Source organism: Typopeltis vanoorti, chromosome 4 (assembly GCF_054136105.1).
Source record: "Typopeltis vanoorti isolate ZY-2024b chromosome 4, IOZ_Tvanoo_1.0, whole genome shotgun sequence".
Taxonomy (NCBI): domain Eukaryota; kingdom Metazoa; phylum Arthropoda; class Arachnida; order Uropygi; family Thelyphonidae; genus Typopeltis; species Typopeltis vanoorti.
The window spans coordinates 77493947-77514452 of NC_143552.1; the positions used below are offsets into that span (position 1 = coordinate 77493947).

The 20506-nt window shown below is 34.5% G+C and overlaps 1 protein-coding gene across 1 annotated transcript in view; it reads left to right on the top strand.

The window, feature by feature from the left end:
• The window catches only part of LOC150107426 (ran GTPase-activating protein 1-like), a 295507-nt gene that overhangs the window by 26926 nt on the left and 248075 nt on the right, over positions 1 to 20506 (top strand). Inside the window, exons 3-4 of the mRNA XM_090391286.1 lie at positions 1111 to 1170; positions 6174 to 6353. Coding sequence (XP_090247412.1) covers positions 1111 to 1170; positions 6174 to 6353 — 240 coding nt within the window. The remainder of the gene's footprint in view (positions 1 to 1110; positions 1171 to 6173; positions 6354 to 20506) is intronic.

A 20506-nucleotide genomic window follows, 5' to 3' on the forward strand; every position in this document is an offset into this window, starting at 1 on the left:
AATATCACAAACCTTTACGTAACGTGTTAAACCAAACTGACAGCAAAATGCAGTGCGGAATATCACTCATAACATATGAATGCACAGCTGCTCATGACCTCCTAGCTATACACTGAATTGTGTAAGAATATTTATATTAAACATTTTGCATGTATCTGTCAGATCAGCTGCAAGCTCATCAGGGTTAAAGGTCGTTAATCAAAACTCTTATCAAGGGATTGCCACAATTAATTTCGCCGTGTTAAGCAAAATCGCATTAAGCCCTGTATACTTATCATGGTTAAGTCCCTAACCTATAACTCTGTTGATTCAACGTATCAACTTACATCCTGCCGGATGGAACGGAACCTTGATGTAAGTCGAGGGATGATTGTGTGTGTGTGTGTGTGTGTGTGTGTGTGTGTGTGTGTGTGTGTGTGTGTGTGTGTGTGTGTGTGTGTGTGTGTATTTGACTAATGCTTATAAGGCAGAACACTGGAATAAGATAACATTTGTTTTAATTGACAACACGACATTTCATCCTAATTGCACAAGATTTGTTCAGGTGTAAACATACAAACTAATAACGTAACAGTAAGAACCTGAAAAGGTAACGACTTTATGCGATTATAGAAGAGACTGATGTTATTTTAAAATATATCTAATTGTTCAGAATGTTGTGCATTTTTACACATTCATAGGCATCTGGTTGACTAATGAAGGCTAGGATGTACTCAGACTAGAGGCCGGCAAAGGTTGGTCGATTGGTAGAGCCTCTGCTACTAATGGCTCAGTTAAGTAAGTTTGAGCGCGGTTAGTAGTTGGAAGGGGGCCAATCATTCGATGCTGTCGGCACACTCTCCCTCGATGAGTCTTTGGACTCCCTGGAGGTGTCAAAAATAATAATAATAATAATAATAATACTTGGGTTAATATTTAGATGTTTATGATCTAATGCCATTTCCAAAGAGTTCCAGATTTTTCCTTTCGTTGTATCATAACAAAGGTGTAATAATTCCAATTTATCCCATAAAACTTAATTTTTTCCTTTGCAGGTGAATAATTATTTTCATGTTTTGTATATATTTAAAATGTTCATTGTTATTATGATTATTATTTTTTTTATATCAGAGAGCACTTTGGAAGGACATGTTTACACAACGAACAGAGAGAGAAATTCCTGAGGCACTGGTAAGAATTGGTTTATTTTTGTAGCATGTTATTCAGAATGGCTGTTAAGATAATCTTGGAGAAGTCTGTAAAAAACTTTATTAATTAATTGTAATATATACAGTATTAACCATCTAGTTGTTTGGCTGTTCACTGTCAGTGACATTGAGAGAAAAATCTGGTGTGATTAAAAGTTTCCCTTTCTTTTAAGAAATTGAACTTATTTTGTGATAAACATATGCAATTGGTTTTAGAACTAATTTGTAAAAATGCAAAGAAGTTCCTAGTTACCTGGCAGTGTTAGCTTTGAATATCAGAACATGTAGTTTAATTACTTACATTCTGAGGGGGGAGATGCTTTCAGCCCCCCCTCCACCTCCCTAATACACTCATCCTTAGATCGTAATCAAATCACTTGATCTGCTATTCAAAGCTTGTACTGCCAAGGGACTAGGAACTAATATGCATTCTTTCATAATTTCATTCTCTTTGCATTTGAAAAAAAAATAAAACAAATTCATTTGTAAAACATGAAATTTTGGATTTGAATGTTATTATTATTATTATGTGACACCTCTTATATGAAGGAACATATATTCCTTTTTTTGTTTTAACGTTTTTGTTTGCAGAAGTTATTCAAAATTTTTCGTTTGCATATCCGATGTAAATAAATGCTTTATTTGCATCATATATGTACATATATGACTTCTTAAAAATATTATTAAGCCATTATATGCATCTACAGGTGAGAAAAAAAAAGGATTCGCTTTACAAAGCACATATCTTCGTAGTGATTTGCTATACAAAGATAGTCTGGAGCCTAACGTGTTGTATGACCAGGATGTATTTGTATTAAAGTCAATATTGTTGGTATGGCACTATTGAATAGTAGAATAGTGGCAGCCAAGATGTCTTCATTGGGTGAGTTGAATATTGTGCAATTTTGTTTGGTGCAGCATGTATGTATGAAATGTTTTCATCACGAAAGTTCAAAAACTTGTGGAAGGAAATTGAGACTGTTGAGTGAATGTGTAGTAAGTGTTTTGAAATTGAGTGCCAGTTGTGTGGAGAGAGAAACATGTAAAAGTGGAGAAGAAAATATTGACAGAAGTCCAAAAAATGTTAATGCCAGTGATAATGTTGAAAATGCAGTGATTGAAGGTCAGGAGTATGAAGAGCACCTCGAGAAAGAAAGAGATAGTGTGCTTATGTGGTCTTTGCAAAATTGAAAGATTGCCGAAATGTCAAGAGATTGATAGAGCTGAGAAAAGAAAAAAAAGAAGCTAGTTGCCAAGTAAGAAACAACACATGAATAAACAAGAGAAAGACGGTAAGGAGAAAAAAATTTTTATGGTGTTTTTGTGATAAGAGGAATGCTTAATGAAAGTGTGACAAAATCTTGTTTCCCTAGTGTAAAAATTAATAATATTAATGAATCTATCAGATTGCTGAAGATATGGAAGAGTTTTTGGACTGAGCAAGAGGGTCAAGATTGTGCATCTGCTCCCATGCTACGATAGAGGTGAATTGAGGAGGGGGGGGGGGGACAATAATTGTAGTTGAATCAACGTAAGTTGTGCATAAGGGATGGTGTGTAGACCTGGTTACTGCTGGACTGCACTAAAGCAGATTCAGAGTTAAGTGTTTGTGTGGAGCAGTGATGGCTGGTGAAAATTTTAAGTGGGGGCGCTGTATAAAAAAAAAAATAATAAAAAAAAAAAAAAACACTTTTTTTTCCTAATCAGTAACGAATCTATTAATAAATAAATTTACATATTAAAAATATTTCATCCTCACCACGAACAAACACCAATAATAAATGTTTCATATCAATAGCAATGACAAGTGCAAACAAATATCGGCGTTAGATCGCAGTGCATTTGTTTTGTGTAACGATAATTGAAAAAAATGTAATTCTTTTCATATTTTCAACAGTGACACTCATCATAATTCAGCCTTGTATCTATAATAAATAAATAATTATATGTTATTTTAACAAAATAAAATAAGATTTACAAAAAAAATAGTTCACCACGAACACATGCCAATAATAAACGTTTCATATCTCAGAAATAACGAGCGCAGGCATAAGATACACTGCCCAAGCGGCAGTGTATCTAATGATATAACGTGCAACGACAGCAAACGAATATCAGCGTTAGATTGCAGTGCATTTGTTTTGTGTAACGATAATTGAAAAAATATTATTCTTTTCATATTTTCAACAGTGACACTCGTCATAATTCAGCCTTGTATCTATAATAAATAAATAATTATGTTATTTTAACAAAATAAAATAAGATTTACAAAAAATAGTTCACCAGGCACACGCACCAATAATAAACGTTTCATATCTCATAGAAATAAGGCACGTAAGCTTACTAAAAATACACTGCCATTTGAACAGTTACAGTTGGGAATGATATAACGTGCAGTGACAAGAGCAAACGAATATCGGCATTAGATCGCAGTGCATTTGTTTTGTAATCTAAAGCGTTAATTGAACAATTCCAATTATTAACTATTCAATCAATGTCAAAACATAAGCTGTAACCTTTAACATGTTGTACTGCATTTATATAATGTTGTAAGCGTTGTTATTATTTATAAACACAAACAAAATTTAATTTTTTCATTTTTTCCTTGGAGGTGATGCAGTGTTGCAGTGCTTATGTACAGGCTGCCACTGGTGTGGAGAAAGTTTTGCTTAATGGGTGTGAAAGTGCAAAGTACTGGTATTGGAAAGGAAAACTAAATCTATTAGGATGTGTGTGTACATGCATGCAGGTCCGCATGATACAAGTGAGTGTGAGAATGACCAAAAAAAAAAGTACAGTCTACTCTCTCGGGCAACAATATTGAATGGGGTAGTCAGTACACAGTGTGAAGGATATTGGAGAGATTAATGGGATGCTACAATTTATATATACTAATGCTGCAAGTATCAAGAAGAAGGAGAAATTTTTGGCCGAAAGAAATTTATACACTTACTAAGAGATAATTATTTGAAGCAGCATGGAGCGGAGAGGACTTGGGGTATGAGAGTTTACATAATTAAACACAAGTTTAATAAATGCTATATTGTGTCTCTGTCACAGAGACATAATCAGGAATACAATCCTAAAACTGTAAAAGCACACACTAAACAATAAGTGGAAAAAGTTAGACTGGAAGCCTCAAGTCCTATGGGAATTTTAACACAACCATATTTATTTAGACTAAGTTGGCTTTTTAAATCTACTACTGATTCAAAAAAAAGTCTTTCAAGTTTGAATTTGCTGCACTGAAGCATAACAGTTTTTTTTTTTTTTTTCGTTTGATCTGTGCAAGGTAGTAAGGTATGGTCAGCTAGACCTGACTGACTGTAGTTATGGCACCGAATTTTCTTTAAGGCAGATGTTAGCAGATCTTCAAGTTTAATCATTTTGTGATAATTATGATCATGTCCATGGGACCTTGTAAACACCTGTAACAGAAAAGAACAGTAGATAAGGGTAGCCTTCTTCAAATGAGTTTGAAAGTAACTACTCCAGATATTGAGAATAGTAATAGCAATACTGTAATCAGTTTGTTGAGATGGGTATAAGGAGATGGGGAAAACATCTGTTTTACTAATCATTGATCTTTTTTGACATTATAGCCATTGCATAGGAAAGTCTAGCAAATAAAGGATAGTTCAGCTGTAAGGGAATCCTGGTTGGAAGCTCTGTTGACAAGGGTTTTCATAACATGCGAAGGGGGGGATATAATAGGAAAGTTTGTGCATGTAACTATCTGTGTGGATGAGTTTTTTGTAAACTGAAAAAGAAAGGGTGCCATTGGAAAAATGTGATTAGAGTATCTAGAAAAGCACTATAATTTTCTGTATCTCGAGTGAAGTGGATTTTGAGTTGCTGACCATTGAGGTGGAGAAGGAAAGTCTAATGTGTCTGAGCCATGTGGTCAAATAGAAAACACTGTTTGGCCATGTGACTCAGACCTATTAGGAAACCTAATTTTAGGAAAGTCAGAAGCATAGTCTGTTTCTGCAGAACAGGTGTTAATTTTCTGAAAAGCATTGCCAAAAAGACATTTCTTAACAAATCAATGCTTAAGCTGTTTATAAAATTGATCTATCTCTATTTGTTTGAAAATTTGTTTTTTATAAACAAATTTTTATATAAAAAATATATACTGTTTTGGATTTTTGTAATACATACATTTTTTTCTCAATTTTCAACATTTCTATTCCATAGTTTTGTAATATGAATTTTATTTATTTATTTTGGAATTTGCATTTAAAAATTAGCTTTTATAAATTGCTGAAATGCAGTGATTTTGTATGGTAGAAAGAATACAGGGTCATTATCAAGTTCTTGTTCAGGTTTAAATTTTTCATTACTTCTGTTGTATACATGATAAAATCTGTAAAAGAAAAGAGAATAAAAACACCATAAGAAATGTCATTTAGTGAAATTGAAAGAATGGTTCATTTATTTTATTTTTTTAAAAACTTATGCAAAAACTGCATAATTAGGCTGTTCTTTTTTCGAAGAATGGATTGTTAAGAGTGACAGTGTTTGGAAATGGTGCATAATTACTTTATTCCTGAACTAACACATTTAAGACTTATAGGTGATTTTTATTAAAGTCAATATTGTTGGTGTGGCACTATTGCATAGTAGAACAGTGGCAACCAAGATCTCTTCATTGGCTGAGTTGAATATTGTGCAATTTTGTTTGGTGCAGTATGTATGTATGAAATGTTTTCATTGTGAAAGTTGAAACACTTGTGAAAGAAAACTGAGAAGCAGTTTCTGAATGAAAGATTCTAGCATACATGACAAATTTGTGCATTTGTCATGTATGCTAGAATAAATAGAATAGTATAAACGTATGCTTTTATCATGTATAGAACAGATGTTATGAAAATTTAAAACTACACAAGGACTTTATAATGACCCTGTATGTGTGTGTGTGTGTGTAAAATATATGTGTATGCATGTTTTTTTCTTTTCTTTTCTTTTTTTTTCTTTTTCTTCCAGACTTATTTGAGTACTGGCATAATGCTTTCAAGAGCTACCCTTGTAGAACTTGATCTAAGTGATAATGCATTTGGTCCTAGAGGAATACGGGGCGTTGTGATGCTTTTAAAATCTTCATCATGTTACAGTCTTAGTGAACTTTATCTCAATAATAATGGACTTGGCATTATGGGCGGAAAGGTAAGCTTTTTCTAAATATTAAATTTCATCATTCTAATTCAATAAGAATAATCAGCAATGATGATAGCAGGGCAAAGAAGTAAGGTGTTTATTTATTTTGCTAGACCCTGTGACTGGATTATTAAATTTTCTTTGGAGGAAAACTATATGTTACACATGGCATTTATGATCAGAAGTGAAATCACATGCTGTTTATTGCAATGCAAAGAATAAAAAGTGTAACTTTACAATCTAGCATTGGTCACTTATGAACTTCAGCATTTCTTTATTTGTTTGTCTTTTATTAATGATTTTTTTTTTTTTTTTTTTTTAAATCTGCTATCAGGGCTGTACTGTTGAACTTGTTTGTCTTTTGCAGAGGTAGAAAGGAACCTTAATACTTTTATCTTGTGGAATTAATAAATTATACAGAGCAAGTCTTTCTTTGCTCTGATAAATTGCAAACCATTCTTATCAAGACAAAGCCTCATGCTGGAGTAAATAAGCATATATGTTACTTTTCATTATATTTTACCATTATGTTTGTTTCTAGCAAATTAAATATGAAAATAGACAACAGAATAAGTTGGTATGGAGAACCAGATGAATAAATTTGTATATGGAATAAGAAAGAAATTAATTCAAATACTAAAACACTTGACCAGAGACTATAGACAAGTGATATGAGAATTCTGAGAAAAAAATAAAAAAGTGAATACATGGCATCAGTGGCAGAATCATATTAAAAATGAAGATATTAGGAGGGAACTTGACATTGTTAGCAGAGCTAATTTAAGGTGGTATGTTCATGTAAACAGAATGTGAGAGGAAAGGTTAGCAAAACAAGTGTTTGATTACATGATGTCAGCAAAAAGATCCAGAGGTAGACCAAAATCTAGGTGATTTGTGCAGCTAGAAGTGCTCTAGAAGTCAAAAATCTGACAATTCTGGAATGCTGACAAATGATAACTAATTTTAATGACAGGAGATTAGTAATGATGTAAACTTAATTGTATTTATAGTATCCTGTAAACTCCTTGAGGATACATATCAAAAATTGATGATCTTTTAAGCTCCTTTAGTCTTCTGTGAATATTATTACTATAACAGTGTCTCCATGGAGTTAGAAACTCATCGCAGGAGACCATACATTGACACACTAATCATTATTCAAACTTAAATTCACACAATTTAAGGAGAGGTATGATCACGCATCATATACCTCTCCTTAAACTTATTCACAGACGAAGCACACAACCACCTCTGACAACGCATTCCATACATTCACCACCTTCCAAGCAAAAATTCTAGTCCTAACACCCTTGTTAACCACACTCTTATACAATTTACAGGGATATCCTCTTATTCTCTCCCTTCCTGCATTGTACAGAAAAAAAGTCGTCAGTATCAATCCCATAAAACCTCTCTTACGCCTATCAGCTAGTTTTTGGAGCCTACAGATCTTCAATCTGATCTCATAGGAAATATTCCACAGACCTGCAACAATCTTTGTCACTCACCTCTGGATCCTCTCCACCACCACTTCATCACCAAAGAATTCAGGTGACCAAATCTGTGCGCAATAGTCCAGATGGACCTTATAAAGAAGAACAATAACTTTCCTATCCTTGCTTGCCAGTGTGTTTTTCAACAACCATGTAATTTAATGTGCTGTTTTGGCCACCTTTGCAGTATGTCCTCTAAATTTCAGTTCTCTGTCCACAATAACTCTGAAATCCTTTGCGTCATCAACTTCTTGCAATTCAATTCCATTAATATAGTACACAGCATGTGAGCTAATCCTCCCACAGTATATCACCGTACACTTGGCCATATTAAACTGACAGCCAATTTACCTTTGCCCATACCATACCATCAGCATATTTAAGTCATCCTGCATGATATCTACATCACTTTCATTGATTATCGCTTTTCCCAATTTTGTATCATCAGCAAACAAGTGGATATTTCATGTTAAATTATTTCATTATCATTAATGTACAAATTAAACAACAGAGGACCGAGTACTGAGCTCTGAGGTACACTGCTAGTCACCTGCCTTTTCCTGGACTCAGCTCCTCCATAAACTGCTCTTTGATATCTGTCCATCAGCCACCCTCTAATCCAAATCACCAGCTTCAGATTCATCCCCATTTGCTCCAATTTATGCAAAGTCCAGCAGTATCACCAAGTAAGGATTTTCTTTATCCAACTCCACTGTTACTTTATTATAGAAAAAATAACACTTTATTATAGAAAATAATAAAATAAAAAAGCATGCCTCAGTAATTACTGAGGCATGTTTCCCCTTATGACGTATCACATTTCTGTCTACCCGGTCCTGAATTCTAATTTTTATCAATTTCTCCAAAACCTTAACCACCACTCCTGATATATGATTGGCCTATAATTTGCTACTTCTGTCTTGATTGTGTGTTACGTTGAAATCCTTTAGTCTTCTGTGAATATTATTATTATGATGGTGTCTCCGTGGAATTAGAAGACTCATCACAGGAGACCATGCATTGACACAATAACCATTATTCACACAATACGTATCATACCTCTCCTTAAACTTATTCACAGACCAAGCACACAACCACCTCTGACAGTGCAATCCATAAATTCACCACCTTCCAAGCAAAAAATCTAGTCCTAACACCCTTGTTAATAACCACACTCTTATGCAGTGGAATTATTTTCCCTTTTCTACTCTGTTGAAACTTTACCTGAACTGAGGCGTAAATTAAACAGCTTGGTTAGAGGAGGTGCTAATTCTCTTGCATATTCTTGTAATACATGGGCCGATATGCCATCTAATCCTATGGCAGTGTTAGCATTAAGATTCTGCAATATACTAAGCATCTCTATTTCTTCTATCTCTAGACTCATCAGTCAGTGACATGTTCGGCATTGCACTATCACAACCAAGATGGTACACTTTTATAAAATGATCACTAAGTAACTCAACTATTTCATTTACTTCTCTTACTTTCCTACCATCAATACTTTTTAAAGTCATCCTTCCATAATCATTCCTCCTTTTACTTGCCACATAGAAAAAGAACTCAAGATTTTTTTGGATTCATCAGCTGGCTTCCTCTCATAATTAGCTTTGGCCTTCCTTACCATACAGGTCTCTCCTTGCTTGTACTTATACTGCTTATGAGTATGCTGATCACCTTTTCCTTTATATTCCTCCACAACCTTTTCTTTTTTCTGCAACTCCTGCTTATTAATATTATTCATCTATCTTACTCCTCCTGACTCTGGGTGTGCAGTTTGATACTGCTTTCCTTAAACACCCATTGAAAATTCCATATGTATCCCTTCTTAACAGAAAATTTTGCACTTATAGTCTCCCAGGTCAAGACCACATGATCGCTTTCTCCAAGTGAAGACTTTGTGACTAAATTGTTTTTTGATATGTTCCCCAATGCTACGACCAGATCCAAACACACTCAAACTTCTTATCCCTTCCGTCACGTTATCTCAGGTAATCATCTCTTAACAACTGTATAAACTCCGTTTCCTTCTTTCCTTGTGACTATTCCTTTTCCTAATCTATGTCCCCATAGTTAAAAGTTAAAATCCCTCCCCCATAATAATTACTCGCCCTTCACTCCAAATTTGCTGATGCACGCCATCTGTATTCTCTCTTATACCCCCCCCTCTCCCCTTCCCTGGATTATAGTGGCAACCAATTACATATTTCATCCTGATCTCTATCTCACACCAAATAGCCTCAGATGAACTGCCCTTTGTACCTGTCCTCTTTTGAGACAATTCTACTCTTTTTGGCTTCAACTCTTCATCTTTCATTATTAATCCCCTCCCCCCATTCTGTCCTCCCTAAAAAATCACATTCCTTACATTCTATCCTTATAACTATATCATTCTTAGTCAACCAAGTCTCACTAATTCCTATAATTTTTGACCAAGTTGTACTAATGCCAAAATTCCTCTTGCTTATTCTGAATACTTCTGACATTAGTATACATAAACTGCAATATTCCCTTCCTCTCATAACCTTCTTGTGTGTGTGTGAATTAGCCCACTCTGTACATAATTTTTTTCTGAAATATTTAATCCCACATTCACAGTAATTAGTGACATTAGTATTATTAACAGCTGACTCTATCACCTGCCTCCTTAACAAATCCCATTTCCCTGTTTTTTGACCATCCTTTATCAATAAATGTTCTAAATGCCATGTACCCAATCTGTTAAGTGACAAACCATCACTCCTAAAAAATTTCCTTCCTTTTATCACACTCATCGCAGACATCTATAAAATGATATTCATTTCATTGCAAAAGTTTCTATAATCACTCATCATCATCAAATTCCTACCATGTACCCTGGGTGTACAAGATATTGATAGTACTAGATGTAAAATTTACATCATTATTAACTTCCTGTCTATGATTTTTCTCCAAATCAGTCTGTTACCTGTCAAGACTCCAACATTATCAGATCTTCTATTTCCATCTTCTAAGGCAGTGATTTTCAACCTTTTTCATAATATGGCACACCTAGACTAATTATTAAAATTCTGCAACACACTAAAAATATATTTTAATTTTTTTGACGATCTGGCAGAATATAGGCATAATTTTGATTGATTTACACACACAAGATATTAATAATAGTAATTACTTATTCTTTTTGCTCCAAAAAAATTTAAATTATATTTTTGACATTTTGAGTAAGAAAAACAATACTCAAAATTATTTTTTTAAAATTTTTATTGATTTTTTTCAAATGAATATTAAATGTATTAAATAATATACACTCTTAAATCATCTTTCAAGGCTTCCAGCCACGATCTATTTTTGTTCTTAATAATATTCGTTGCAGAAAAGCTTGATTCGCACATATATGACTTGGAGAATGGAAGAAGTTCTTCTATTGCTTTTTTGGTAATATTGGGAAATTCACTTTTTAGAGATAACCAAAACGAAGTAGTATCTATTGTTGAATGTTTTAGTTTTAAATCTCTGTCATTTCTTATATCTTTTAATTCATCCTCTTCTGTAATCTTTAAATTTCCTAATTTACACTCACTTAAGACAAATGGATTTCTTATCCAGAAGGATGATATGTCAAGTGAGGGGAAATGTTTTTCAATATTTGTATTTAGTAATCTTAAGGTTTGTAAAATTAGATCTATTACATTTTCATTCAGTTCGCACTTTTTCATTCAAACATTTACTGCATTTTCTTTTCTGATTCTTTCTCCCAAAGCATTAGTTTTTCCTTGAATGCGTTAATTTTGTCAGTGGAAGTAAGAATGTTTTCACTTTCTCCCTACATACTTTTATTAAATGTATTTAAAGTTTGAAATAAATCAGCAAGAAATGCAACCTTACTGCATCAAAGCTCGTCGCTAAGAAAATCTGATACCTCAGATTGTTGAATTGTCAAAAAACATTAGAATTTCCTCTTTTAGTTCATAAAATTTTGATAAAACTCGTTCATGAGATAACCATCTTCTGTATGTATTAACAACTGCGTGTAAGAAGCTTCCATTGAGGAGCATAGTGCTGCAAACAATCTCGATTGTAATGGCCTGGCTTTTATATAATCGACAATTTTGATAGTCTCATCTAGTAATTTTTTAAGCTCAGGTACCAATGATTTTGATGCTAGTACTTCTCTGTGGAGAAAACAATGCATAAAAATAATTCTAGGATTCTTATTTTGAATCAGTGTAATAAATCCTTTTACATTTCCTGACATCGAGCGGGCACCATCCGTGCAAATACTGACGCAAGAATCTCAAGACAAGTTATATCAATTAAAGTAATTATCAACAACATCAAAAAATATCGTTGTTTCCGGGAGTGGTCGACAAAATAAAAACTGTTCTATAATATCATCCTTCTAAATAAATATACTGAAGGCTAGAAGTTGAGCTTTACAAGTTACATCCGTTGATTTCTCCAACTGAATAGCAAATATATCTGCTTCTTTAATGTGAGATACCACGTGCAACTCAATATCTTTGGCCAAATCCGGAATATGTCGATAGATGGTGTTATCTGACATAGGAATTTTTAAAATCTCCTTTTTATATTCCTCGCCAAACATGATATTAACAATTTTACAGCATGCTGGCAGAATTACAGATTCTGCAATTGTGTGAGATTTCATTTTTTTTAGCAACAATTTCTGCAGTTGCATGACTGGCTTCTTGAGCTTTTTCAAGTGCGGTTACCAGGTGTTTCCCAAACTTATGGATGTAAAGGCCCCTTTGGAAAAATTAAAATATTTCAAGGCCTCAATCGAAAAAAAAAATCCTAATACAGACATATATTATAATATTTATTGTATTTATATTCAATACAAAACATACACAGTGAATATTGCAAAAATCAAATGCAAATATTACACTTTTAGCATCTTGCATACATATTTGATTTTTAGTGGAACCTGTGGCATAGTAATTAAATAATAAAGCAACACGTAAAACACCGTGATATCTTTAATTAGTAAAAGGACAGATATTTCGTACTAAAATGAAGAGTACATCTTCAGTATCTGTAACAGTAATAGGAATGGAATGCAAGCAAAATATTCAGTGGATCACCTATTAAAATACAATTGTTACCGCGTGCTAGGAAATAATAGAAATAACAAATTTAATCTATTAAGATAAATGGTTTTTTACATAAGATAAAAGTCTCCCAGATCTTTGAGAGAGAGAGACATACAGTTATTTCTATTTAAATTCGGTTGGTGTAAGATAGTTTCACAAATTTCTTTGAACAAGCGTTCATATTTAAATCTGCATCTATGGAGGAGAACTGCTTTATTCCACTGGACACTATGAGTAGAGTCGATACTGTGTGAGCCAGACCCGACTTCAGAGGTTTGTTATAATCAATATAATATTGATGTTCTTTTATTCTTTTTTCCAAAGAACGGCCAGTTTGTCCAAAATAAGAGACATCGCATTTGCAAGGTATTTGGTAAATGTCAGCCAAAGATAGAGAAGGCAGTTTATCCTTTGTAGAAGGTAATAAAGAAGAAATTTTGTTGATAGGAATATATGTTGGAATCAGTTGATACCTTTTCAGAATTCTACCTATAGGTTCTGAGATTCTGGAATGTACAGAATAGGAACTCTGCAGACTGTTGAAGAAACTGTAGGTGTTGGAACATAAGAGTCAAGTATCTGTTGGATTTGATTGGCGTTGTCATCATTTGATTCCATAACTTTTTAATGATGGAAACTTCTTGTTGTAAGATTAATGGGGAAGAGCAAACTTTATGTTCCTCTATGAATTAGAGATTTAAGAATGCCAAATTTTTGAAACCTGTGGTGCGTAGACTTTTTGTGAATGTTTCTGCCAGTAAATGTGGGTTTTCGAAAGACGCTTGTAGATAAGGTACCAGAAGACGTTCTAGTAAGGAGTATGTCCAAAAATGGTAAAGTACCAGGGTTTTCTTTTTCCATAGTGAATTGGATATTGTGTGGGTGAAGGTTATTTATCCGTTGTAGAAAAGTGGAAAGTTCATCTTCAGTGTGTGGCCAAACAGCAAAAACATCATCGACGTAATGGTACCAAAGAGATGGTTGAGGATGAATGGATGAGAACATGGTATCTTCGAATTGCTTGAAATAGTAGTTTGCCAAACCTTACCTCTGACAGTACGCCTACAAATAAATGGATTGTAAACATTTCCAACCGCCCATTATCCACCGCTGAAACCAGTGCTTTAGCAAAGGGCCTTGATTTTGCTGTTATTCCTTCATGCGTTCCTTATTTTGATTTCTTACATAATATAGAACGCAATCTATCAGGACTTCCTAGCAAAGATGCCAACAAACTACGTTTTGAAGTTGCGACCTCGTTATTCAAAAGCAAATTACCTCCATGCAATTTATCAAATGTTGAAATTAAAGGTCTAACTTCTTTAAGAAAAGATAATACAATATCCATTTCTAAGGCCGATAAAGGAAAAGCTATTGTAATCATGAATAATACTGACTATGAGACAAAAGTATCCAGCCTATTAGAAGACACTGTGACCTACCAAGAGATCACATGTAATCCTACTAATTCACAAATTAAATAACTAAATAAATTACTTGATGAGGTTATAAGTTGGGATCCTAACTACGTGGATAAAATACACACCTGCTTTGGAAGAACTTCTCGTCTTTATGGAACTCCCAAAAATCCATAAAGAAGGCTGTCCTGTACGACCTATTGTAAATTGCATTGATTCGCCAACTTATCGGATTGCAAAAGTATTATCATGTTCCTTAAGTGCTCTCACTGGTCATTCCAGATCCTATATAAAAAACTCAACAGATTTTCTTGAAAAAATCAAAGATATTAAAATTACAAATTCTGAAATATTGTCAGTTTTGACATCATTTCTCTGTTCACCAATATCCCATTAACTGACACAGTCAATTCTTTATATGAAGATTACCCTCCAGATATCGCAATGATATCCAAATGTATCATCCACTCAGGTTATTTCAGTTAGAAAAACAAAATCTACAAACAAATTGAAGGTACTGCCATTGGTAGCCTTCTATCTCCACCTTTGGCAAACTACTATTTGAAACAATTCGAAGATACTGTGTTCTCATCTATTCATCCGCAACCATCTCTTGGGTACCGTTACGTCGATGATGTTTTTGCTGTTTGGCCACACACCAAAGATGAACTTTCCACTTTTCTACAACGGATAAATAACCTTCACCCACGCATCCAATTCACTATGGAAAAAGAAAACTCTGGTACTTTACCATTTTTGGACATACTCCTTACTAGAACGTCTTCTGGTACCTTATCTACAAGCATCTTTTGAAAACCCACATTTACTGGCAGATACATTCACAAAAAGTCTGTGCACCACAAGTCTCAAAAATTTGGCATTCTTAAATCTCTGATTCATAGAGCACATAAAGTTTGCTCTTCCCCAATAATCTTTCAACAAGAACTTTCCATCATTAAAAAGTTAATGGAATCAAATGATGACAACTCCAATCAAATCCACCAGATACTTGACTCTTATGTTCCAACACCTACAGTTTCTTCAACAGTCCGCAGAGTTCCTATTCCGTACATTCCAGAATCTCAGAACCTATAGGTAGAATTCTGAAAAAGTATCAATTGATTCCAACATATATTCCTATCAACAAAATTTCTTCTTTATTACCTTCTACAAAGGATAAACTGCCTTCTCTATCTTTGGCTGGCATTTACTAAATACCTTGCAAATGCGATGTCTCAATTTTGGACAAACTGGCTGTTCTTTGGAAAAAAGAATAAAAGAACATCAATATTATATTGATTATAACAAACCTCTGAAGTCTGGTCTGGTGCACACAATATTGACTCTACTCATAGTGTCCAGTGGGATAAAGCAGTTCTCCTCCATAGATGTAGATTCAAATACGAACGCTTATTCAAAGAAAGTTGTGAAACTATCTTACACCGACCGAATTTAAATAGAAATGACTGTATGTCTCTCTCTCAAAGATCTGGGAGACTTTTATCTTATGTAAAAAACCATTTATCTTAATAGATTAAATTTGTTATTTCTATTATTTCCTAGCACGCAGTAACAATTGTATTTTAATGGGTGATCCACCAAACATTTTGCTTGTATTCCATTCCTATTACTGTTACAGACACTGAAGATGTACTATTCATTTTAGTATGAAATATCTGTCCTTTTACTAATTAAAGATATCACTGTGTTTTTACGTGCTTTATTATTTACTTTATTATTTACATACATATTTGACATGGCACATTATCTTATATTTTTATATAGATAGATATATTGTTATTGTACATTTGCAGTACAAATGTTTTCATTATTTCACGGGCCCCCTCAACAAAACTAATGGCCTCTAAGGGGGTTGTGGCCCACAGTTTAGGAAGTGCTGTTCTACGGCATTTTACTGTATCAATCTGCCTTTATCTTGGTCTTCCTCTGGGTCTTTTTCCAGCCAACCTGAGAGAGCACATTTTTTGTTAATCTTTCCTCTCACATTCTAAATGACCTTACCACCTGAGATTAGCTCTGCTAACACATTCCTGGATTCTGACAATGTCAAGTTCTTTCCTAATATCCTCGTTTTTAATATGATATTGCCATCGATGCTATCTGTTTATGCCCCTAATCTTTCTCAGGATTCTGCAGTCTCTAGTCTTTGGTGAAGTGTTTTACTTCTGACCCAGATCTGTAAGTTAAAATTGGGTTGAACATTGTCTTGTATACAGCTAATTTAGTGTTTTCCCTAATTTCTCTCTTATTCCATATAAATTTATTCGGTTGACTTCCTACCATACCAGCTTTTGTTGATTCTGTTGTCTATTTCCATATTTAATTTACCATCTTCACTAAAAATCATGCCTAAGTAGCTGAAATATTTTACTTGTTCTATACGATCTCCATTCACAATGCAGTTGATATTTTCATTGCTTCTGCCTATTTTCATTGTTTTTGCCTTGTTATTGCTGACCTTCATACCATATCTGTTACAACAGTTATTCAATTTAGGGAATCTTGCAGACTTCTAGCAGATTTATTTAGAAATATAACATCGTCTGCATAAAGCGAAGAGCTGAGATTAATATCCCCAATTTTGAAATCAGGTTTAATACCACTTTGCTTCATAATGTGATCCATATAGATAATGAATAACAGAGGAGATAATGTACATCCTTGTCTGACCCCAGATGGGACATTAAACCATCTTTCTCTGCTTCCTTCCTTCAATTCTAAATGCTGACTTACAACTCAAATAAAGACTAAGTATTGCTTGATGTAATACACCATACACTGTAGTGTTTTGAATAGCTTCTCTCTTGGCACCTTGTCCTATGCCTTTTCCAGATCTACAAAACTTAAATACAGATCTTTGTTATATTCCCATGATTTCTCAACTGTTTGACATAAAGTGAAGATCTGATCCTGACAGCCTCTATTTGGCCTGAATCCAGTTTGTTTTTCACCAAGCCTTTCTTCCACAATTCTTCTCAACCGTTTCTCAAGTGTACTTGCGTAAATCTTACCATTAGAGAAATAGCTCTGTAATTCTCTCATTCAATTTTATTTCTCTTTTTGTATATGGGTACTTGGAGAGCTCTACTCCAATCATCTGGAATTTGTCCCTCTGTCCAGGCCTTCTGAACTATGCAGTGCAGCCACTGTAGGACTTTTATACCTCCATACTTGAGCATTTCTGGTCGAATATCATCTACTCCTGCTGCCTTTCCATATTTCAGACCTTTGTTGGCTTTTTCTACTTCAAGTATGGATATGTATTCCTGACTGCATGCCTGTTGAGTGTTTTTACCACTCCTCTATCACTGCTTGTTTCATTTAGCAATTTTTCAAAGTAATTACTCCATACTTGAAGGATATCTTTTTTCTCCAGTTTTCATGTCACCTTTAGCATCTCTATTTCCTTTTACAGCACATTTCTGAGCTTCTTCAACAATCTTTTGCCACCGTCTTGATATTTATTTTCTGTGTTCTTACCAAAGTTTTGCCATAACTTTTGTTTAACAAGGTTTACACAGTGTTTTAGCTTTTTTTTACATTTGCCTCTGTATTCTCTAATGGCACAAGCTGATTTATTTGCCAGGAACTTTTGATATGTTTTCTTCTTTTCCTTCACTGCTTCTTTAACTTCCTGTGTCCATCATGAAGTTCTGATTTTTCTATCCTTGCAGACAACATCACCACATGCCCTCTCTGGCTGAATCAGTCAGTGTTTTCTTCAGGGCTTTTACATTGAATCTCTAGTTTTGATTCCTGTTCTCAAACTCTTTCATTTTTTTCTTGAATAATGTTTGTGCATTTTAGTCTACAGTTCACATTTGAGAGATGATGAACTTTTATTTGCTTTATGTATCAGTGTTTCTGATCATCCGTGCAACAAAAGCCAATAAGAAAAATGTCATCCTTCTTTATTCAGAAGGATTTAGAAGGATTGGTAGGATCTCCCCCAAACTGCTAAGAAACCACGTTCTGGTGATATACTTGAGGAAACATCATGTCAGCAACATTCTGAGAAATTGCTGAGAGCAAATCAATGGGTGGAATCAGAGTAATGTGTCATAAAACACTCAATTCTTGTAGAGGAGTGATATCAGAATGGAATCTCCTTGATGTTCCTGATGAGGAGATATGTTCAGAGCTTAGAGATCAGTGAGTGAAGGGTGTAAGTTGCATCATGATACATATGGATGGTCACCTGGTTCAGACCAGGAACATCATCCTTACTTTTGATACACGTAAGCCTCTGACATCTGTAAAAGCTGTGTTTCTCAACTTCCTGTTAGGCTATACATCCCTAATCTACTGAGATGCTTTAAATGTCAGACTGCCTGTTGTGGTTCTATTTATCTGTGTTCAATGTGGTAGTAAAGAGCATAATAACAAACCTTGCTTTGTAAAGAATGCTAAATGTGTCAAACATTGGAAGAGATCATCCAACTTACTCTGGTTCGTGTCAGAAGTCAAAAGATGAAAAAGAAATACAAAAGAGTTAAATAGAGTAAAATACAGGATGTGAACAGGAAGTTAGCCATCACCACACCTCTCCTGAGATCCTCTTAGGCTTAGAAGGTGGCAGCTAAGAAAATGTCAATAGCATCTCAAACTCCTATGTCTATACCATCAACTAATAATTTCACCATACCTAAACTTTTTGATCAGGAGTGCTTCAGTTGCATGACCCTATGGTCCCACTCCAGAAACAACTTCAAAAATGGTTCCCTTTGATAAATAAATGAATTCCGTGTGATGATACAGCGTTACCCCTTTTTACAGGAGTTCACGGTACTATCTAGTCTCCCCAAATTTTATCCGGGCTCTGGAACTGGCATAGGCTGATGAATCAGACCTATGGCTGGGTCAGTATTCCTGACTGTAATCCGTGTGTGTCCTCGGACCGGTTTGCCTGCTTGCGGGATGAAAAACACCAGATAAACTGGCGGAAAAAATCCTGTTGTCCACGCCCAAGACCGGCTAACTTGGCTATGGCTGAGGAAGATCCTTGAGCTCCTCACGTCGTTGACGGGAATCGAACCTAGGACACTCCTTTCCCGGGCATATGGTTGCAAAGCGCAAAGCCATTAGGCTAACCGCGTAGACGTTCCCTTTGATGAGAACCCACTTGTGAAAAAAACTGTAGCAAGAATATCACTTAAAGATAAACCATCAGACAGAAAAAAAATAGATACTTCAGGGTCCACTGAAAGTAAATTAAATTTACCAACTGATCCTAACACATCAGATAATGTATTGGATATTTTTCTAGTATCCAATACATTAGGAAGAAATGGACATTGGTTATCTATACTTCACAAACTCCTTATATACGTTCGTCAGCTTAGGGAAAAGTGCAAAAAAAAAAAGCATTGAATATCCTTCACTCTATCCTCTACAGAATGGGATGCTAATTGATGTTCCTTGTTCCAACTTTATTTTGCATTTGTACAGTCAAATCTTAATTGTGGGTCACAAGTCCACAGTTCTGCAAGGAAGAGCATGTTATGATAGTTGCTCATCATTAGAGTATACAAATAGCTATTGGTGCTTTTCACACATCACTCATACTCATCCAAAGTTTTTATGTTGAAGCAAATGAACGTGCTCTGTCACTTATATGAAAATAGTAGTCTCTTAACTATGCCCTAAAAATATTTTCTTCCAGATCATCCTATGTGGAGCTTTATAAAGCACAATATCACATGTCAGACTGCCATTCATCTGTTTGGTATGTGAGTGAAAGAGATTATGCAAACTATTGGCATGAATGTTGACAACATTACCTGCACCATACATAACATTCTTTCATGGCAGGTTCATTCTCCATGAACTTGCAACCTCTCACTTTATCTGTTACAGAAATCTCATACATTCTGTCTGCCTGCAATTGTTCAATGCACACCGAGCATCCCACTTTTGATTTCTTGCCTATCTTTACTGATGGTTCAAGATCAGAGACTTCTGTTACTGCACTGCTGTGTTTCCTGATATTACTCTCTCCAACTAGATCCTACCTGATTGCAGTAATTATTCAGCAGAGGTGCATGCCATTCAGTTTGTCCATGTGCATATAAAAGAAAATTGAAAGTGTGTAATTTATAAGCGTTAAGTTCTTTTCAGGCCATTTCCTCTCCTTT